General features: G+C 37.1%; 1 protein-coding gene across 3 annotated transcripts; it reads left to right on the top strand.

Moving 5' to 3' along the window:
- Positions 1 to 9,341: 9,341 nt before the first annotated feature.
- LOC140808614 (DExH-box ATP-dependent RNA helicase DExH9) lies at positions 9,342 to 21,917 on the top strand. Of its 3 annotated transcripts, none has more exons than XM_073165730.1 (15): positions 9,342 to 9,676; positions 9,758 to 10,046; positions 10,412 to 10,612; positions 10,697 to 10,915; positions 12,732 to 13,067; positions 15,186 to 15,290; positions 15,405 to 15,515; positions 15,967 to 16,217; positions 16,932 to 17,055; positions 17,132 to 17,414; positions 17,493 to 17,647; positions 18,743 to 18,892; positions 19,014 to 19,246; positions 20,229 to 20,493; positions 21,203 to 21,917. In XM_073165730.1, exons 2-15 carry the CDS (start codon positions 9,765 to 9,767, stop codon positions 21,479 to 21,481), a joined length of 2,994 nt encoding a protein of 997 aa, XP_073021831.1. In that variant the 5' UTR covers positions 9,342 to 9,676; positions 9,758 to 9,764; the 3' UTR covers positions 21,482 to 21,917. The 3 variants fall into 3 exon arrangements, with proteins under 3 accessions (XP_073021831.1, XP_073021830.1, XP_073021832.1); XM_073165729.1 differs by having other exon boundaries at positions 9,763 to 10,046; XM_073165731.1 differs by having other exon boundaries at positions 9,342 to 9,650; positions 9,763 to 10,046.
- Positions 21,918 to 23,415: the final 1,498 nt, after the last annotated feature.

Raw genomic sequence — 23,415 nt, forward strand, 5'->3', positions numbered from 1 at the left:
ATCCGTCCGTCTGAATTGTAATCCGACTTCGGTACCGAGTTCCTAGCAACGTAGGCTACAACTGGACGTAAGTTTTACTACGTTTTGACATGCTTTGAAATTATGCTATTGTCAGAATGGAATGGAATTCATATATGATGTTCTTGACATGTTAGACATCGTAGAATCGAAGTCAGTTTGAGAAACAGATTGATTATGGAATTGTTATGAATTTTCTGGGGTATATTGAAATATACCGGACAGATTTGAATTATGATTGAATTACGGATTGTATTGGATATGAGTTATGGATTATAACTGTGATCTGAGGATATTGTATTGACGGGGATATTGAAATTGTACCGTTATGCTGTTGATTTTGAATTAAATCCAGATTGATCAGATTGTTATGGATTTGAAAGGTATATTGACAAAGATTATTGATATTGTCATTGCCAGACAGACTGTGAATTCAGGACTTCGACTGAGCCAGAAACCGACGAAAGAAAGGTATACGTCCATGTGGTATTGGGATATCGACTTGAGTCGGATTAGACTTGAGTTTCCCTAAATCACATACTTTACTTCATTGCATTGATATTTTCTTTGATTTGACTGATGTACTTGTTCTCTTGAATATAGATAACAGGTATTAGACGAGTAATCTTGTGACAGAAGTGCCTGATAGTGGTGGAATCGCCACGGGCACATTGCACGATGTCTCAAGATGGGATATTAGCGATAGAGCTACAGTCCATGACGGTTAGGTCAGGACACCGGATGTTGGTTATATCGAGTAATAGGATTAGAATTCTTCTATTACGGAATTCGATATAGGAACACCATATTTGGTTATATCGAGTAATAGGAACAGAGTTCCTTCTATTAAGGAATTCGATATAGGAATACCACATTTGGAAACCGGGATCCCTAGACTAGATTGAGTCTAGTCTGAGACGTGGAGTCACGTCTATGTTTGACAGTTTTATGATTGATTATGTTTCAGATTTTGATACATATATCTGTTACCTGATTACATGCTTTATATTGTTTATATGATTGCATGTTTCGTTGATTTATATTGGGATTTATTCTCACCAGAGTTATCCGGCTGTTGTCTTGTCTGTATGCGTACATGACAACAGGTGGGACAGGATCAGGGTCTAGGAGATGAGGAGAGATCGTGATTAGAGTGGAGGCTCCGGACTTGGATTGTATATAGGGGTTAAACACTTGATAGTAGTTGTTGAGCCTTAGTTTGTACTGATTTGTAGACGGTACAGGACTTGTACTTTATTATATACTGATATGTATATTAACTTGATTTCACTACGTTCCGCATTTCTAAAAAAAATTTAGACCATGTTTTATAATTGATTAATTAGTCCCAATGATGATTAAGAACTTGATTAGCGTCCGGGTCCCCACAACAGGTGGTATCAGAGCGATAGATCCTTGAGATTGAGATAGGAGCTAGTGAGCGGGGTAGAATGTGTTTTCTTTCCTGCTTTTGATTGCTAGCATGATTTACTGCTTTATAATACATGTTTGTTTGTTTATCTGATTTGATGTGAAAACATGTATTATTGAGAACGAATCAGAGCCGATTCTGGATCAGCAGTAAGATGATCGGAGGAGGACTGAAATAGAACTTTGGGTTGGGGTTGCTAATCCTTTTGATTTCAGATATGCCTCCGAGAAGAATACCAGAACAGGGGAGTATATCGAATCCTCCTATGGATGTGACTCCTACACCGATGGAGAAACTATTGAAAAGGTTTCAGTCATTTCATCCACCGACTTTGAAAGGTACGGAGAATTCCGTGGAATGTAAAAGTTGGTTGGACGATATTGAAGCAATGTTCGAATCTTTGGAATATACTGAGGAAAAGAGGGTGAAACTGATCGGACACCAGTTGCATGATGTTGCTAAACACTGGTGGATCACAACGAAATGGGCATTGGAACAACGAGGTACGGCCATTACCTGGAATGTGTTTAAGTCTGAATTTTATCTACGGTTCTTTCTAGTATCTTATAGGAAGGACAAGGGAGCCGAGTTTGCAAACTTGAGACAAGGCCAGTTAAACATTGAGGACTATGTGGCTAAGTTCTCTACACTGCTCCGATTTGCTCCCCATGTAGCTGAACATGATGAGGCCGTTGCGGACCAATTCATAAATGGCTTAAATCCTGAAATCTTTACCTTGGTGAATACCGGGAGGCCAAACAATTTCACCGATGCCTTGAACAGAGCCAAGGGAGCCGAAGCAGGACTGATGAGACAGAGAGAGGCTTCGTTTGTGCTTCCAGTACCGGGACAGCAACAACCACCTCCTCGATTTGAAGGTGGCAGTAGCAGTAGCAGGAAGAAGGATTTCTTGAGGGCTAGAGGGAAGCAATTCAAGAAATCAGGAACTAGCTCGTCCAGTTCGAGTGGCTCTAGACAGATCAGTCAGGGCCAGAGTTATGCAGGACCGTACTGTGGTACTTGTGGAGGGAGGCATTCCACAGATCAGTGCCGAGGAGTGGTTGGCAGCTGTCATATTTGTGGACAGCAAGGACACTTTGCTCGAGTGTGTCCCCAGAGGAGTGCCCAAGGATCACAGGCAGCTGAGTCATCGAGATCAGTGGCTCAGGCGTGTCGATGACCATCTGCCGTGCATAGTTTTCAGCCAGCACCACCTACTCAGTCACAGCAGAGGCCAGGAGGGGGCCAGACAGTGAGCCAGCCTCCGAGACAGCAGGCCAGAGTGTTTGCTTTGACTGAGGAGCAGGCACAGGATGCACCTGATGATGTTGTGGCAGGTAACTGTTTTATTTCTGGTTATCCTGCATATGTATTGATTGATACTGGTGCATCGCATACTTTTATTTCCGAGAGGTTTGCATTGAGTCGTGCATTACCAATTGATTCATTGTCTGCGGTAGTGTCTGTTTCTTCCCCGTTAGGAACAGGTTTGATATCAGTGAAATCTGTGACACCTTGTATACTGCAGTACGATGGACATACGATTGAGCTAGACTGTATTGTGCTTGGTTTATCTGATTTTGATTGCATTATCGGTATCGATATGTTGGTCAAGTACCGAGCTACAGTCGATTGCTTCCACAAAATTGTTCGATTCAGACCTGAAATGACTGAGGAGTGGAAATTTTATGGTAAGGGTTCTCGTGCCAGAATTCCTTTGATATCTGCAATGAACATGACTCGACTATTGCAGAAAGGAGCGGATGGATTCCTGGTATATTCAGTTGATTTACTGAAATCGAGCCCATCATTGGCGGATTTGCCAGTGGTGTGCGAATTTGCTGATGTCTTTCTAGATGAGATTCCTGGATTACCTCCGATTCGAGAGATAGACTTCAGCATTGAGTTAATGCCAGGAACAGTTCCGATTTCTAGGGCTCCATACAGGATGGCACTGATCGAATTGAAAGAACTGAAAGAACAGTTGGAGGATTTACTGGCCAAGGGGTATATTAGACCGAGTGTATCTCCTTGGGGTGCTCCAGTACTGTTCGTGAGGAAGAAAGACGGGTCGATGAGACTTTGTATCGACTACAGGCAACTGACTAAGGCAACGGTAAAGAATAAATATCCATTGCCTCGGATTGATGATTTGTTTGATCAGTTGCAGGGTTCATCTATATATTCCAAGATCGATCTGAGATCTGGATACCATCAATTGAGAGTCAGGGACTCTGATATCTCTAAGACAACATTCAGAACCAGGTATGGACATTATGAGTTTATTGTCATGCCATTTGGTTTGACGAATGCACCGGCGGTATTTATGGGATTGATGAACCGCGTCTTTCAGAAATATTTGGATGATTTTGTTATCATATTCATTGATGATATATTGATTTATTCAAAGAATATGATTGAGCATGCTAATCATCTGAGGACTGTGTTAAGAATTTTGAGGACGGAGAAACTCTATGCTAAATTGTCGAAATGCGAGTTCTGGTTGAAACAGGTGATATTTCTGGGTCATATTATATCCGGAGACGGTATATCAGTTGATCCCAGTAAGGTCGAAGCCGTGATTAGTTGGCCGAGACCTATATATGTGCCGGAGATTCGCAGTTTTATGGGTTTGGCAGGATATTATCGCCGATTCATTAAAGATTTTTCGAGTATTGCCAAACCGATTACGCAGTTAACTCAGAAGAATGCTCCGTTTGTTTGGTCAGAAGACTGTGAATCCAGTTTTCTGGAATTGAAAAAAAAGATTGACTAGTGCGCCTGTGTTAACGATTCCTTCAGGTACTGATGACTTTGTCGTTTATTGTGATGCATCTCACCGAGGATTGGGTTGTGTTTTGATGCAGCGAGGGCATGTGATTGCTTATGCCTCAAGACAACTGAAACCCCATGAATCTCGTTACCCAATTCATGATCTTGAATTGACAGTCATAGTCTTTGCACTGAAGATATGGCGACATTATTTGTACGGCGAGAAATTCGAGATTTATTCTGATCACAAAAGCTTGAAATATCTGTTTTCACAATCAGAGTTGAATATGAGACAGCGAAGATGGCTGGATTTACTGAAGAACTTTGATTGTGAGATTAAATATTATCCAGGGAAGTCCAATGCAGCAGCAGATGCGCTGAGTCGAAAGGTATGTGCACTATCCTTATCGACTATGGGTGTTTCGAATTTGGTTAAAGACTGCTGTTTGTCTGGATTAGTGTTTGAGACAGATCAGAGACCAATGAAATTATATACTATTCAAGCTGAACCAGAGCTGATTTTGAAAATTAAAGCGGCTCAGAAAGGTGATCAGAACATACAGAATTCGATTGCAATGCTCAGAGCTGGACATCGATCGGAATACCAGGTTCAAAATGGTATTTTGTATGTGAATAATCGTCTTGTTGTGCCGAATATTTCGGATTTAAGACAGCGGATACTGACAGAGGCACACAACAGTCGTTTTATCATTCATCCTAGTGGCAGAAAAATGTACAATGATTTAAAGGCACAATATTGGTGGAAACAAATGAAATCTGATGTGACTAAATTTGTAGCCAAGTGTCTGAATTGCCAACATGTGAAAGCTGAAAAAAAGAAGCCAGGAGGATTGTTACAGAGTTTGTCCATTCCTGAATGGAAATGGGATCACATTTCCATGGACTTTGTGACGCAGTTACCGAGATCCTCCCGAGGTTGTGATGCGATTTGGGTCGTGATTGATCGATTGACCAAATATGCATGTTTTATTCCATACAAAATGACTTACAGATATGATCAGATGGCCGATATTTATGTTAAGGAAGTGGTTAGACTGCACGGAGTGCCGAAGTCAATTGTTTCAGACCGTGATCCTCGATTTACTTCACACTTCTGACAGAGTTTGCAGCAGGCTCTAGGTACCAAGTTACATCTGAGTACCGCATATCATCCACAGACCGATGGACAGTCAGAGCGGACTATCCAGACACTGGAAGATATGCTGAGAGCCATAGTACTGGATTTTAGCACTAATTGGCAAGATGCATTGCATCTTTGTGAATTTTCGTACAACAACAGCTATCAGACGAGTATTGAGATGGCTCCATTCGAAGCGTTGTACGGAAAGAAATGTAGATCCCCATTGTATTGGGATGATATCTCTGAAGTTTCGGAGACTGGACCTGATATGATCAGAGATATGACCGAGAAAGTAAAGTTGATTCAGAAGAAAATGAAGGCAGCTCAGGACCGACAAGCCAAATATGCCAACCTCAGACGACGACCGTTGGTATTTGAGACTGGAGACCGAGTATTTCTGAAGATTTCTCCTTTCAGAGGTGTTTTCAGATTTGGCAAGAAAGGGAAATTGTCTCCAAGATACGTTGGTCCATATGAGATTCTTGAAAAGATAGGAGATCGTGCCTAGCGACTCGCCTTGCCGCCTTCATTATCAGGAATACATGATGTCTTTCATGTATCTATGCTGCGGAAATATCTCCCTGACGACTCTCACGTGATTCAACCAGACGAGACTGAGCTAGATGAGACATTGAGTTATGTCGAAAATCCGATCCGGATTATCGATCGTAAAGAAAAACAGCTCAGAACGAAGATGATTCCGTTGGTGAAAGTTCAATGGACTCGTCATGGCGTGGAAGAAGCGACTTGGGAGACTGAATCAGATATGAGACAAGAATTCCCAGCATTATTTCAGTAATGTAAATACTTGTTCAGTTTGAATTACATTCTCTCTTAATGATATGAGTTGATTACCTGTGATTTCGAGGACGAAATCATATCTTAGGGGGGGAGAAATGTAATGCCCGAGATTTTATATCATGTTAATCTGAATTTATTGAGTATGAATTAAAATGATAATAGCCGGGCCATTCCGAGATCGAATTGGACAAATTACATGGAAAATTTAATTTTGGGCCGAAGGGTTGGCGCCCGGGCGGAAGTCTTTGACCGCCCGAGCGCCATTGAGTGAGGGAATAAACCCGAGCACCTCGCGCCCGGGCGGTACATTATATCTGCTCGAGCGCGAGCGAACAGAATGCCAGGGCCGAGAGTTTCGCGCCCGGGCGGAACTTTATGTCCGCCCGAGCGCGAGACGTGTTTGGCCAAGAGTGAGCCATTTGCCATTTTGCATGTTACGTATGTATGTATATATATATATATATATATATATATATATATATATATATATATATATATATATATATATATATATATATATATATATAAACATGCAAGCTTTCCTCAGAAAAGGGAAAAACGGAATAGAGGGGAAAGCTTTGATCCTTGACTCCAGAATTGATTTACCATCAATCCGTCCGTCTGAATTGTAATCCGACTTCGGTACCGAGTTCCTAGCAACGTAGGCTACAACTGGACGTAAGTTTTACTAAGTTTTGACATGCTTTGAAATTATGCTATTGTCAGAATGGAATGGAATTCATATATGATGTTCTTGACATGTTAGACATCATAGAATCGAAGTCAGTTTGAGAAATGGATTGATTATGGAATTGTTATGAATTTTCTGGGGTATATTGATATATACCGGACAGATTTGAATTATGATTGAATTACGGATTGTATTGGATATGAGTTATGGATTATAACTGTGATCTGAGGATATTGTATTGACAGGGATATTGAAATTGTACCGTTATGCTGTTGATTTTGAATTAAATCCAGATTGATCAGATTGTTATGGATTTGAAAGGTATATTGACAAAAGATTATTGATATTGTCATTGCCAGACAGACTGTGAATTCAGGGCTTCGACTGAGCCAGAAACCGACGAAAGAAAGGTATAAGTCAATGTGGTATTGGGAGATCGACTGGAGTCGGATTAGACTTGAGTTTCCCTAAATCACATACTTTACTTCATTGCATTGATATTTGCTTTGATTTGACTGATGTACTTGTTCTCTTGAATATAGATAGCAGGTATTAGACGAGTAATCTTGTGACAGAAGTGCCTGATAGTGGTGGAATCGCCACGGGCACATTGCACGATGTCTCAAGATGGGATATTAGCGATAGAGCTACAGTCCATGACGGTTAGGTCAGGACACCGGATGTTGGTTATATCGAGTAATAGGATTAGAATTCTTCTATTACGGAATTCGATATAGGAACACCATATTTGGTTATATCGAGTAATAGGAACAAAGTTCCTTCTATTACGGAATTCGATATAGGAATACCACATTTGGAAACCGGGATCCCTAGACTAGGATTGAGTCTAGTCTGAGACGTGGAGTCACGTCTATGTTTGACAGTTTTATGATTGATTATGTTTCAGATTTTGATACTTATATCTGTTACCTGATTACATGCTTTATATTGTTTATATGATTGCATGTTTCGTTGATTTATACTGGGATTTATTCTCACCAGAGTTATCCGGCTGTTGTCTTTTCTGTATGCGTACATGACAACAGGTGGGACAGGATCAGGGTCCAAGAGATGAGGAGAGATCGTGATTAGAGTGGAGGCTCCGGACTTGGATTGTATATAGGGGTTAAACACTTGATAGTAGTTGTTGAACCTTAGTTTGTACTGATTTGTAGACGGTACATGACTTGTACTTTATTATATACTGATATGTATATTAACTTGATTTCACTACGTTCCGCATTTTTAAAAAAAATTTAGACCCTGTTTTATAATTGATTAATTAGTCCCAATGATGATTAAGAACTTGATTAGCGTCCGGGTCCCCACAGTTTATGTTTTTGTGGAACATAGATCATTCTCTTGAACTATGCAAGTAACACTAGATTGATCGTAACGAGGCTCGCAAACCATTTTTTGAAAAGATAAATTCAACCCGAAAAATTCAACAAGTGTTGTATTTGAAGAAGTTTTCAAATTTTGTAATTTGTTTTTTTTTTCTAATTGTACGATCTATAATCAATTTATTTTATTCTTATTTTAATTTTAATTATTTATTCAAATACACATAACTAGAAGTTTTAATATTTAATTATATAAACGAACATTTCGTGCATCACACACATATATATATATAAGCAAATTAGTCTACTTATTTTAATAAAATCCTGTCAAAATAAATTTGCTAAATAATAAAAATAATCATATAATATAAGTATCCTGCGTATCATATTAATTGTTTAATAATAAATATAAAATTCATGTGTTATTGTCCGATTTATAATGACTATGTTATTGTGTTATGTCTATTCGATAAATTTTAATTTAAATTAGAATATGAAATCTTTTGTTGAAATTAAAACCAAATTAAAAGTTTGTATCATGTTTATTATTTTATTTTATTATAGAAAGTTTTTTGTATATAATACATAAATTTATATATAGTATGACATAATTGATAAATACATTATGTCATATATTGTCTAATATAAATGTAATATTATTTTTCAGTTGAAATATAAAAATGATTTTTTTATTCGATTCTTTTTTATTTATTAAAATATATATGTATATTAACACAGTAGAAATTTAGTTTGATAAAAAATTTATAGAGAAAGTAAAACAAATTCTCATATTTATTAATTTTAATAATTAATTATCTGTTCTATTTTATTAAAATTGAGGACATAATAATAATTATCTAAGAAGAGTATCAACTTTTTCTTCAACTTTACTTTTATATGTTACTAATATTACAATTTTGTTTTTTTTTTAAAAAAAAAATTCAACACACATTTTTTTTTTTATTTCAACAATTCTAACATCAATTTAGTTTTTTCGTAATTTGACAAATTTCACTTTAGTCCATCGATAATGATAAAAAAGACTGCACATATATGTTTCGCGTATACAAAATAACGAGTATATATAATGTATCTCACTGAGTTAAAAACTATTAATATATGCAACTTAACGTATGCAGTATTCTTAAATCTATACGTCGTCGTCTTTAGCCCGCGTCGAATCAATTAGCTACGACACTTCTCCTTCCGCCTCCGGCAGCAGAGGGGGGCAAAAGCAAGCTTTAACGAATCTCTTACGCCGCCGGAGGATAACTTCGCCACCACAAATTCCAATCTTCTGGAAATTCGAGCTGTCCCTCAAACATTGAGTATTGAATTTGTAGAAAATTGTTCGCACTATTTCCGTGTCGAAGGAAAACACTCAAGAGTTGGCGGCAGAAGTAGATTTTGAAGGAGAAGCATAATCCCAAACCCTATCTTTTTGAACAAAACGTATCTCTGACCTGTATCTTGTTCAGGTAAAGTATCAATGAACGTGTTTTACGGGTTGCATGATATATATATGGCTGATACTTTGATTATTACCGTTTTTTGTGGAGTATAGGTATGGGTTCAGTGAAGAGAAAGTCGTTGGAAGCGGCGGCGAGCGAGGATTACGAGGCTCCGACGAAAAAGCAGCAGCAAGATAATGGTTTGATGAAGACAATTGATGAGCCAGTGGCATGCCAGCATGATGTCTCTTATCCAGAGGGGTATTTGCCTCGGCAAGCTTTGAATTCAGGTTCGATAGACATAGAAAACTCGAAGCCTGCCAAAGAGTTCCCGTTTACCCTCGACCCTTTTCAGTTGGAAGCAATCAAATGTTTAGACAATGGCGAATCCGTCATGGTATTGTTTTCTTTAAATTACTGGAAATTAGATAGATTGATGTTAATATTTTGTTCCAGTGGTAGTTTTTTTGCTAGGATTATGATAGAGAGAGATTTTTAATGGTTGTTTACTTTGGAAATATTGAGGCAAATGAATTTGCAGGAGCTTGAGTGAGGGAAAATTCTTCTGCTTGTTATTTTCTTTTAATATTTCGTTGCTCATGAGACAAACATTGGAATTAATTTATAAATTTACTTCTACCGCTGAACTTTTCCTTTTTGAGTTTCGTATTTCAATTTATGTTTGTATGGAGTCCGACTTTGTATTTTCAGCAAAGTTATGTTCCTCTGGAGGCACAACATAACTTCTAAAACTGTGGTTAGGTGTCTGCACATACATCTGCGGGAAAGACTGTTGTGGCTTTGTACGCGATTGCGATGTCATTACAGCACAAGCAACGTGTGATATATACGTCCCCAATTAAGGCTCTCAGCAATCAGAAGTACAGAGAGTTCAAAGAAGAGTTTTCGGATGTGGGGTTGATGACAGGTGATGTCACTATTGATCCCAATGCTTCCTGCTTGGTGGGTGTGATTAGCATTTGGTTACTTTTATCTTACAAAGTTTTGAATATTTTTACGTGGCTAAGGTTTGTTACTCCATTTCAGGTGATGACTACAGAGATCTGGCGAAGCATGCAGTACAAAGGATCTGAGGTTATAAGGGAGGTAGCATGGACAATTTTCGATGAGGTGCATTACATGAGAGACAGGGAGAGAGGTGTAGTGTGGGAAGAGAGCATCGTTATGGCCCCAAAGAAATCCCGGTTTGTGTTCCTCTCAGCTACAGTTCCCAATGCGAAGGAATTTGCTGATTGGGTTGCGAAGGTGATCATAGCACGTTATGCTATTCACAAAAATTATGACAGATGCTTTTAATTTGAAGCTTTAATGCATTGTTATGCTTAATAGATACATTGATGAAGACTTGACGTAATCATTAAAAACTTGACGGTTCAATTGAACTCCCTAGGAATGTTAAACTGAAATCCAATATTCTGTTGGATTTTTTGTTTAAATATTATATTTAATATGTTTATAATACCGTTAAATAGCACCAGCCCTGTGTTTTGTTGAAATTTTTTATGTGAGCTCTTGATACTCTCACAAATCCCCTTCTAGCAATGTAATGATGTGTTCCTACTTGGTTTTCTGGGCTGGTTTTGGATACAATTATTGTTTGTATTCAAATGGTTGATTACACTTGAAATACCTTGGAGGTTGGAACTACTTGAAAAGAGAAGCCAGCAAGGATGCATGGATCCCTTGGAGAAGAGGCTAGATAAGAAATTAAAGTTATATCATCAATTTTTCTTAAAAATGAATCCTTCAATATTTTTTTATCAAGTATCTACTCTTTACAGTCCTCTATGGACGTGCTTGGTTAGAAAGGTAAATCATGGAATGATTATTTATGAATTTACATATAATTTAATTTCATTGGATAAATGTAGAATGTTACAATTTGGATTAATTTCTCTAACATTTTTTTTAAATGAATACTTAAAAACTATCTATTTTTTTCTGAGAAATTACTAATTTTTTCCATATTTCTTTTGTATTTTTCTTCTTATTCAAAATTTGCACAAACTCTATGATTTCTTTTCTCATTTCCTTGACTTTGTTAGCTTTTCCACTCTTCTTTTTGTTTTTAATTTATACTTCTTCCATATTATTTAACAAACCCAACTCTCTCTGGTCGTTCCCCTTTTCCTCTGTTTTTAATTCTTAGCCTTTTCTACACAATTTCCCACGGCTAAAGAATTGAAAAGCTGTTGCCACCGCACCACTGTTTTTATGTCTTCAACTCACTACAAGTTAGCACTGCAACATAAAACTCCACCGTGTCTGCCCTATTCTATGCCACTACCTACCAATCTTTTTACTTCTTTCCTTGTTTTCAGTTGGCCAATTCAGCACCAAACATTTCCACAACTCTTCTTCCCTGTTTTGCCTCCTAATTTTCTTAAAGATTTGCAAAGATTTTAAATTCCAGGCTTCCAGCCACTGTAACGATTAGGGAAAGAGTTGGTTTTGTGTTAGGTGCTGAGGGCGAGATCAATCAGGGGTTTGTTGTTTTCTTCATCTAGAAAAGGTTTTTGGGTGGGGGGGGGGGGGGGAGCCAAAAAAATTTCACTCGTATATCCTATGAACCTTGTGCAACCTTCTAAAATTTGGATAATTGGTCAAGAGCCCAAAAATACTCAACTAAAAATTTGATTAAATCTGATTATGTAACAATCACATTTATATCATGTAAACCGTATGCAGCCTTCTTTATTTTATCCCCCAGGGTCTCCAGTTTAGTTCCTTTTCATTAAATGAATTACACAATTGATAAACACCAAGGCCTTTCTTGTTTGGGCTTTCACGCGGAGATTCAAGAACAGTATATCATTTTCAAAATTTCTTGCTGAACTTGTTTTCAAAATTTTTTTTAAGACGGTTGAGTTTAAGACAATTAATAAACGTAATTAAATGCCTCTGAAGTTGTTTGAAGAGTCTCTTAGGAGTTCTTACTCTAGAATAATGACATTTGTACTTTAGTCTAATGGTGTTTGGAAAAATTATGAATTCCCTTTGTTATATTACCTATTTTAGACCATTAAAACATGCATGTGCTTATATCATTCTCGGAATACAGGTGCACCAACAACCATGCCATATTGTTTACACGGATTATAGGCCTACACCGCTTCAACATTACGTATTCCCTTCTGGAAGTGATGGTCTTTATTTGGTGGTCGATGAAAAAGGAAAGTTTCGCGAGGACAGCTTTCAGAAAGCTCTAAATGCACTAGTTCCTATTAATGAAGAACGAAGGAAGGATAATGGGAATCGGCATAAGGGTTTAGTTGGTGGAAAAGCTGGCGAGGATAGTGACATATTTAAAATGGTGAAAATGATTATCATGCGCCAGTATGATCCTGTCATATGTTTCAGTTTCAGCAAAAGAGAGTGTGAATTTCTTGCAATGCAGGTATAAATTTTTTTTGTTTTAAATGTACTTCAACTACTCATGTCTGTGCATTAGTTGTGATTACTTTCTGAAAGAAAGAAGTCTGTAGAAAATATAAAAACTTATTTATAAATAAGATTTATTTAGGCATTTTTAGTGTAGATAGATATTCTAGATCTTGTATTTTCGAATTGTAGTTTTTATCATCCCTAGGAGATATATCAGATGTTCCAGTTGACAAGGATCAATATCAATGATTCTTGGGAAAATTCATCTATTTGTCCTATACAAGGCTGGATTTTGTCGTTGACGTAGGTGTTGTGAGTCGGTATCGCATTCACCATATGAAAACCATCTAAAGAGAGTTTATAAGATCCTAAGATATTTGAAGAGTAATGCAGAAGTTGAGTGTGGAGCCCTTTTAGTCCGCCTTCGTAGTTGGATCCTACTTTGGTTTAACTTTTTCGATTTGCCTAGAGAGAAATGGGATTTGTCTGCTTTGTTATTGTGAATAAGGGAAGGGAATGAACTTCAAGTCTTTCGTAGGACATCCATGGGAGGTTGGGCAGCAGAGGCGCTCTCCCCAAAGAAAGGAAACTTATTTGGTTTGAGGTGGGGGGGTTAACAGGTCAAGCTGGGCCTAGTTCAATAGAAAGAATGACTGGATTTGGGGACACGGGAGCAAATGAAGTACGTGAGATGCTTTTTTTAAAGGAAATAAATTATATGTATTAGTTAGAATCAATAATTACAGATAGCGGACAAGGGATCCGTACAGAAAGAAAAAAGACAAAAACCATAGTCAACGACACATGTAACTCCAATTTCTAACTATCTAAAAGCAAGAAGTTCTTAAACTCTCATGCTTTCCAATCCAGCTAGATGTCCGAATTTTGATCTTGTCTTAACATTCTTCAACCGACTCCTCTAAACTGTCAAAAATCCATCTATTCATCTCCAATCATACTGACCATCATATACAATGAACTATCACTGTACAAAAAATTCTGCCCCTCCTACCAAGATCGCGTCCAAAATTTGCCGCAAATAGCTCGTGCAAAGATCTTGGAACTACCCAAACCAAACTCATTTCCTCCAATGCTCTGAACCAAAGACAGTTCGTGAAAGAACAATGAATAAGTAGATGATTGTGATTGCCCACCTCACTTGGGCACAACACAGACCAATTCGGAAACAGAGCACACAAAGGCCACTTCTTTTGCATCATCTCACAAGTAGGTAGCTTATCCAGTACTGTGGTCCGCAGGAAGACATGAACCTTTGGTGAGATTGGAGCTTTCCAAATGACATGAAAGAGAGGAAATAAAGGAAAACCATTGATCGGAAAGAAAGACTCGTAGAAGGATTTGACTGAGAGAACTCCTGAAAGATCCCGTCCCAGACCTGCCCTGATACCATCAACCCCTCAATCAATCTGACCCTCTCTAAACATCCTAACAAAGAGCTTCATTCACTTACTCATCCCTCATATCCTTACGTGAGATGTTATGGTTAGACCGTTAGAAGGAATACTTGGAATGAAAGTAGATGAAGTCGGCGATGAGACTATTTCGGACTAATAAATAAGTCATAAGCATTGCAAATAATCGCGTCTTGGACGATCGTATTAGGCATGTTGAAATTGACAGAGATTTCATCAATAAAAGCTAAATATGTAATTATTTATATGACTTTCGTAACTCCAGAACTACAATGACGTGCTAACTAAGGCCATTTCATAACAAAATTTCATATCTTTCATTGACAAGCTAGACATGATCAGTATCTATGCTCAAACTTGAGAGTGCAGCAAATATAAAGATTTATCTAAAGACAAGATTTATTTAGGTATTTTTAGTTGATATTCTTGATACTGCGTTTTTGAATAATTGGTGTATAATCCCTACAATTGTTGGAGCTAATATTGGTGTATAATCCCTACAATTGTTGGAGCTAATGTAGAAGTATATAGTCTATATCACAATTCAATGTAGTGTATTTGATATGTATAGAAAATAAGGATAATGGAATATTCTTCACTCTCTATCATGCCTCTGTGTGCAAAATTCTTGAGCAATTTGTTGTTCCTTTATTTGCTGATCTCTTGTCATTGAGTAACACTTTCCTCATATAAAGTAGATGGCAAAAATGGATCTGAACAATGATGATGAGAAGGTGAATATTGAAATTATATTTTGGAGTGCTATGGATATGCTATCTGATGATGATAAAAAGCTGCCACAGGTCAGATTTTGTGCCGCTATGTGGATAATAAGAAGCTATTTCCATCCATTGTGATTTTCTTTATCTATTTTTCTATGCACTCTTATACTAATTTCAATTATTGACGTATTCCAGGTCTCGAACATGCTTCCCTTATTGAAAAGAGGAATAGGTGTGCATCATTCTGGTTTGCTTCCCATATTGAAGGAAGTTATTGAAATTCTATTCCAGGAAGGATTCATCAAGGTTGATAGGAAGCCTCTTGTTCTTAACCCTTTTCGCCTCTTTTCTCCTCGTGTCATAGTGGTCTTAAAATTTCATTATAATTTTGGCATTCTTTCTTGTAAAACTGCAATGGTTCATCATGGAATTTTATAGCAATGCGCATATCTGCTCTGCTAATTGGTCATGTTGCAAAATCTACCTGCTGGTAAGCTGTTGGTGAATTTGTGTAATTTAAAATATAAGAAGATAGTCCCCTTACGAAACTTTCGTTATTGGTAATCAAAGACATTCTTTATGTATAAAGTTGTGGTCTTAGGTATGACTTCTAAGCTATCGGATTCTAATTGGATGACCCATACCTTTTTGTCGGACCTTTCTTGAATCTTCTCTCTTTAATAGCCCACACTTGAAAGTTTCTTTCTCACATAACTTTCTTATTGTTACTTTTTTTTTTCAATTTTGTTTCTTGCAGTGTTTGTTTGCGACAGAGACCTTCAGCATAGGGCTGAACATGCCTGCCAAAACTGTTGTCTTCACGAATGTCCGCAAATTTGATGGAGATAAATTTAGATGGATATCTAGTGGGGAATACATACAAATGAGTGGTCGTGCTGGTCGCCGTGGAATTGATGAACGTGGCATCTGTATCCTAATGGTTGACGAGAATCTAGAACCTTCTACAGCTAAGCTGATGTTAAAAGGAAGTGCTGATCCTTTGAACAGGTGATCTCTTGGACCTGGTATTAATTAACATACTTGTAAGGCACATTAAAAGAGGATGAATAGCAAGATCTTGGTAGTGTCGAATTGTTTATTTCTTCAGTAAGTTTTTGAGGAGTCTTTTACTTTTTTTTTTGTATTGTATCAAATATATTAATTAGTCTATGCAGAGACGATGCTGGTTATCAATTAATATCCTGATTTCTGGTTAGTGTTTTCAATTGGATATGAATTTTTGCTTGCCAGGAATTCATTTAGCATTTCTCTATGTCATATGCTTTTATATGTTCATGACACCTAGATGTATGTGTCACTGGATCGTATTGATGGCATCTGGCTTGATACGAGGCAAAAGTTAATTGTTTTTATTTGAGGAGTTGATGTTTTGTGCTTTCCAATTGTTTGCTACTTGATTGATGTCTTGGCAGTTTTGACATTAAATTGTGGTATGATATTTTGGCAGCTTTTGTTTGCTGTTTAACTTATAGTATTGAGCATCAATGATAATTCTATTACTCTTGCATCAAAATCCGTGCAGTAGACCCACTGTCATTTATATCATGGTTGAAATATTCAATGAGCTTGGGGATCATGTGTATTCTCCGTGGCTGAATCCCGACTTGGACAAATGTTCTTTTACAATAAAAAAGTATCCAGAGCCTGGTATTGTTTAAATCTCAGTTTCTTCTCCTCATAGATTGGTCTGTTACATTTCAGTGCATTCCACTTGAACTACAATATGTTATTGAATCAAATCCGAAGTGAAGATGGTGATCCTGAGACTTTGCTCCGTAATTCTTTCTATCAATTTCAAGCGGACCGAGCCATTCCTGATCTTGAAGTAAGTTGATTTATAAGAGATTATCAGCAGGCCTCAAATGCTAGAATTCTAATATCTAGGGGCATTATCTTTGCAGAAACAAGCAAAAGTCCTTGAAAAGGAGAGGGAGTCGATGATAATAGAAGGGGAAGATAGCTTGGAGGATTATTACTCTTTGCTAGAGCAATATAAAACCTTGAAAAAGGATGTCCGTGACATAGTGCTCTTGCCAAAACACTGCTTACCCTTCCTGCAGCCTGGCAGGCTTGTATGCATCCAATGTACAAAGAATGATGAGAATTCATCTTCTTTTTCTGTCAAGGATGATGTGACATGGGGAGTCATAATTAATTTTGTGAGGATTAAAGAAGTGTCTGAAGGTGAGATGATTTTCTGTTAGATTAGGATCTTTATGTATTTTTAAATTCATAATCATCTATTGGAAATGTTAATCTCAGAGGATGCAAATAAGAAGCCTGAAGACTCGAGCTATATGGTGGATGTTCTCACAAGATGTCGTATGCAGAAGGATGAACTTGCTAAAAAAACAATCAGGATCATTCCAATTAAGGAGCCTGGCGAGCCTGCTGTTATTTCAATTCCCCTTTCACAGGTGAATCGGCACATTTGTTACTCTTATATGCCTCCTTCTATGTTGCATAGATATGGGTACGGGTATTGTATAGAATGTGATACAAATACGGCGATTCGGCAACTTTTGAAAATATAAGATACAATATGGTTATGATAGGACAATCATTAAAAATGATAGAGATAGAATGCAATAGTTCATCAATCATAGTATTTCAAGTACAAAATAAAACACTAGCTCTAGAAATTGGGCTTACATGCTGCGAGCACTTCAGATGAGTGGAGCAGAAAGTCAGAAACAATAATTTAGGGCTTACATGCTGCGAGCGGCATCGGCATTGGCAGAAAGGGAGGCGGGCGACGTCAGACTTAAGAGGAGTGAAGATGAGAGCCGAGCAGAATGCTAGAAACGAAAAGATCAATTAGAAATTTAGGGCTTTAAAAACCCAATTCCTTTTTATTAAATATTTTTCAAGTAGTCCTCGTAAATTTCAGTAACTTTTCAATTAACCCCTAAAACTTTACATGATTTGCAATTTTGCCCGAACGTATCCGAAAAAACGTATCTGCGCCGCGCCGTATCCATGGTATGTTCTTACCGTGTCCAAAACATATCCGACTGATCAAACCTCCATAGAGTGAACGACACGGTTTTTGTTGTATCCGTGTCCGATATCTTAAATTTTTTTGGGCATCCGTGCTACGTGCTCCTCCTTGTGGTTCACCTTATTGCTTACACTGGCCTTCGCGAAAGAAACACGATTGAGGAAAAATGCATTAATAAATGACCTAAGATTTCTAAATATTGGTTCTATCATTTTGTCTTGGTTTCAAGATTTTTTTTTTAGCTGAAACACCCAAGTTTACTATTCTGATGAAAATTTTCAGGCAAGTGACATTTAACACCCTCATGAAAATGTAAGAAAACCTTCCGCATAGAATTAATGGTTGTTTAAAACCCTGCGTGTTCGGTTGGGACATGAGCAAATTCGTTTTAGACAATTGATCTTTGGCAATCTTTGTTTATGAAGTACACATCAACCAGTTTAGTTTTCTTTCTTTTAGAATTTGAATTTTTGAAATGTGACTTCTTTCTCCTTTGTTTTACTTTTGGCAGATTGATTGCTTGAGTAGTATCCGAATAGTAATACCAAAAGACCTACTGCCAGTTAAGGCTCGAGAAAATACACTGAAGAAAGTGTCTGAAGTTCTCAATAGATTTGTGAAAGAAGGCACTCCTCTCCTAGATCCTGAAGATGACATGAAGGTATGATACGGTTATTATCATCATTTTTATCTTGGTTTTTTACCGCTAGCTATCTGGTCTTTCTTCTTCTTCTTCTTCTTCTTCTTCTTTTCTTTTTTGTAAATTTTGGTATATTCTCCAGGTTCAAAGCAGCTCTTATAGGAAGGCAGCACGTAGAATAGAAATGTTGGAGAACCTTTTTGAAAAGCATGAAATTGCCAAATCTCCACTGCTTGAGCAAAAGCTAAAAGTTCTACACACAAAGAAAGAACTTACTGCCAAAATCAAATCTATAAAGAGAATGATGCGGTCTTCTTCAGTATTAGCATTCAAAGGTGAACTTAAAGCAAGGAAAAGAGTACTGAGGAGAATGGGGTAATGTCTTATTGTTCTCTTGTATGTCGGAAGTGACTATTGAATATTTTACTTTTGACCTGCATGTTTTCTTCTTCGCAATGTAAGGGCGAGCTATCTCACATAATTTAGCTCCTGTTGATCCCGTTTTGAGATCCTTTTTCGATTGATCTTTAATTTTAGACACTCTATTTATTGTTTCTTACTTTTGCTACCTGCACTAAACCTGGCTACTAAACTGCAGCAGCAGCAGGACATTGAACTCTTTCAAAAAAATTTTTGTCTTGTATTCAATGATTCAGTGTAATTTTCTCATGCCAGTTAGCATACTTCATCTTCGATTTACTATACTTCGTTTTATTCCTTTCTTATTTTGCGTATTCCTTTGATTTCTCTGTTGCAGTCTATTAAGATTTCTTCTACCCTGAATAAAATGGTTGTGAATTGAACGAAGTAAACTGCAGGGTCTTTGATGTGAATGCTCTATTTGCCCATGAAAAACGATCATATATATTCCTGTTAGTGTATCATCTTGTCCCATCAAAACCAAGGTTACTGATTATAACGTGGGAAAGAATGGGAATTGGGTTCTTTTTTTACTAATTGATAAACTTGGCAAGGGTCATTTCATCAGTGTTTCTAGGATCCGCTTATGCAGCTAAACAAACACTTCATTCTTTTGTTTTGAACCTTTTTGAACCAACTTGAACAGTCAAATGGATCTGCATGACATTTACCCTCATCTAACGAAGTTTCAATACTTGTGCGGAAGTTACTTGATATTATTCAACCATTCACCATTTATTTTGCATTTCTAGGCAACGCCTTTTAAAATATTGGGCAATTCTAAAACCCCAAGAGTTACCAGTCATCCTGTCATGTTGCTTCTGTTGACATCAATTGTTCTCGAGTGCATTTCATTTGGGGATTTGGTCGTTGGTTGCTTTTTGCGTTACTTAAATAATTTATCTTATATAAAATATTTGATCCAAAAAACTTACAGATATATTACGAGTGATGATGTTGTGGAGCTGAAGGGCAAAGTAGCATGTGAAATCAGCAGCGCAGATGAATTGACACTGACGGAACTTATGTTCAATGGGGTTCTGAAGGATATTACGGTGGAGGAGATGATATCTCTTCTTTCGTGTTTTGTGTGGCGAGAAAAGCTACAGGAATCCCAAAAGCCTCGAGATGAACTTGAGATGCTTTTCATGCAATTACAGGATACAGCACGTAAAGTTGCCAAGGTTCAGCTCGAGTGCAAGGTATCTTCAGACCATAATATGTTTTTATTTTAGATTGTTTGATGCTTTAAAGTTTAATTATTAATGATCTACTCGGGAATGTTATTGGCGTTAACTGCATTTTGCGTTTGAAGCAGTTGTCCAGCATTATTGGGAAACAATGGTAAAATGTCTAAACAATGTGATATAAGATACAAGTAAGCTTATTTTTAAATCAGGAGACAGGTGATATTGGCTAGACTGGTGTACAGGGCCCAATTTGCTTGCAAGTCGTTCTCCACATCCAAAATCCAATTAAGAGGATCTCCCTACATGATTGTTTGTGCAAAAATAATGGATTTTTGTATTTTTTTTTATGTTCTCGAGTGTTGGTAGGTGCTGTATCTAATCGTTTAAGGAATTTACTCTTGCTTGCTATCTTCTTTCTAGTTTTTTAACTTTCAACGGATGTCAACAAATGACAGACATATTTTCTGATTCCACTATGAGAACCGTGCTTTCCTAAGTGCCACATACAAACATAAACTAGTGTGTTCCGTATATTTTACAATTTAATGTATATTTTATCTCTGCCATTGTTTTTTCTGATGTGACACCTCATTCTACGTTATGAACAAGCATTAATATTTCCTGTTACTGTTTTCCACATTTAAATGGGGATTGCCGTAGCCCTAGTATTCAATCAGTTGAATACAATTTTCTAACTATGGATTTTTTCCCTTGGCGTCAGGTTCAAATCGATGTTGATAGTTTTGTGAGTTCTTTCAGACCAGATGTTATGGAGGCGGTTTATGCTTGGGCAAAAGGATCCAAATTCTATGAAATTATGGAAATGTCGCAGGTGTTTGAGGGAAGCTTGATCAGGGCTATCAGGAGGTTGGAGGAAGTCCTTCAGCAGCTGATTCAAGCAGCTAAATCAATTGGAGAAACAGAGCTTGAAGTAAAATTTGAAGAAGCTGTCACCAAGATCAAGAGAGATATTGTCTTTGCAGCATCATTGTACTTGTAGTGCATGCCTGCTGGATTTTCCTGATGATAGATTGTCTTTTATTATGATATGAGGCAGAAGGTATATTTATATCTAAACAATGCAATGATGACAAGAAGTTGCAATGAAGCTAACATATTTCTATCGGCTGGGAACTGAATCAACGGAGTTGTTGCGACAGGGTCGCTGCAAACAATTTATGTTCTTGAATTTTGATACAACATAATAGAGACTCATCAAGGTGGCCCCGAAGACCGAAGTTACAAATTTAAGAGCTATTTGCATATTTTTGTTTTCTCATAGAATTGGTAGGTCTCGGTTATGGATATTTGATTGAACTTATCTTTATGCTAGTCTTATTATAATTCGTTCATTAAGTTATCTTTTTGAAGAAAATTATGGACGATATTTTTCCTTGAAACCTAGTTTAACCGATCACATATACCTTTGTCTTGCATTTAGATGTGCCCGTTGTTGCCTTTTCTCCATTAGTTATCATTCTTTGTGATGGTTTAAATCATGTAATTGTAGTTTGAAGCACAATGTGAATTAGGCGGACCTTTATTTCGATGCAAACACCTCGATACAAAGGGGAATCAGCAATCAGGGGCAGAAATTGTATAAATTTTTTATGATTTACAGCCATCGTTTTAGAGAAGATCAAGCTTCCCTAATGTGAAAACAGGGAAAAACACACCTTACCATGTGGACCCCGATATTAAGAACACATCCAAAAGCGCCATTAGCCCCCTCTGATTTTTTGGATTCAAGAACCACAGGAGTCCCATAAACTGGATTCGGGACCAGATATTGCTGATATGAGGAGCTACCTGCAGGAGACTTCTCTTTCTTTGCCGTTGGAGTATCATTGATTAGTTCTGGTGGAGAAAATTGTGCTTGAATTCTTGAATTGTCAGAGCTTGTAGATGCTGAATTCACCTCAGATTGTAGAAGGGTCTCTTCGGATTCATGATCAAACTCCAGCCATGGCGGTAGGGGTGGGGCGGAAGGCGAAACCGGCTGGTAGTGATTGTGCCAGGCGTGATAAGGTGGAAGTGGTGGAGGAGGAGCTGGCCGTTTCGGTGGTGGCTTTTCGGTAGTGAACTGGAGCTTAGTTTTCCTCTTCTTTCTTGACCAAAATTTGAGCTTTTTCAAAGATTTGATCACCTTCATTTGGATTCTGTGCTCTTCAAACGTTGTGTCTTAGTTTGGGGTTTGGACATTTGAATTTGTTTTCTGTACACGAAATTGGAAAGATGGAGATTTGGAATCTTAAGCGTTTGAAAAAGGTTACTTTTTTAGTAGCTTTTATTTTCAAAACATAAGCAAATATTGTTTTCAAATTTTGTGACCGTTGCCCTTTCAACCACACCAATTTCTAGTTCTCTTGATTTGTCGGCAGTGGGGAGCTACATATGATGAGCACATGGAATCATGGATCAAATTATGTGAAGGTTTTTGTTTCACTTCGAATATTTTATTTTATATATTATTTTAATATTTTTTTTACTAAAGATCATTTTAATAATTTGAATGCTCTGAGAAAAAAATAATTTCATATAATTTTATGGAAAATCCTAAAATTTTTTTTTTATGCAGAACTAGTTTTTCATACCATTAAACTCATTTAGTCACAATATAATATTTTCTTCCTAGATTACCTTTAGACTGTCAATGCAGTAACTTATTTAAGTATAACTTAATTTTATTTTTTATTACAAAGGTAAAATTAATGGGACAATTATTTAAAAATATATTATTCATTAACAGATATTTGGATAGTTTTATCTTAAAAAATATTCTTTGCATCTTTCTGTTATAATAAGTAATTTGCACCCTTTTTTAAAGGAATTAAGTGATCTTCTAGTAAAAAAAATTATAAAATATCAAGCATATTATCGAGGGCAATTAAGATCGACATTGATTACATGAATTCTCTGTTTCAAATTTTAATA

This window comes from Primulina eburnea, chromosome 13, assembly GCF_022965805.1.
Source record: "Primulina eburnea isolate SZY01 chromosome 13, ASM2296580v1, whole genome shotgun sequence".
NCBI lineage: Eukaryota > Viridiplantae > Streptophyta > Magnoliopsida > Lamiales > Gesneriaceae > Primulina > Primulina eburnea.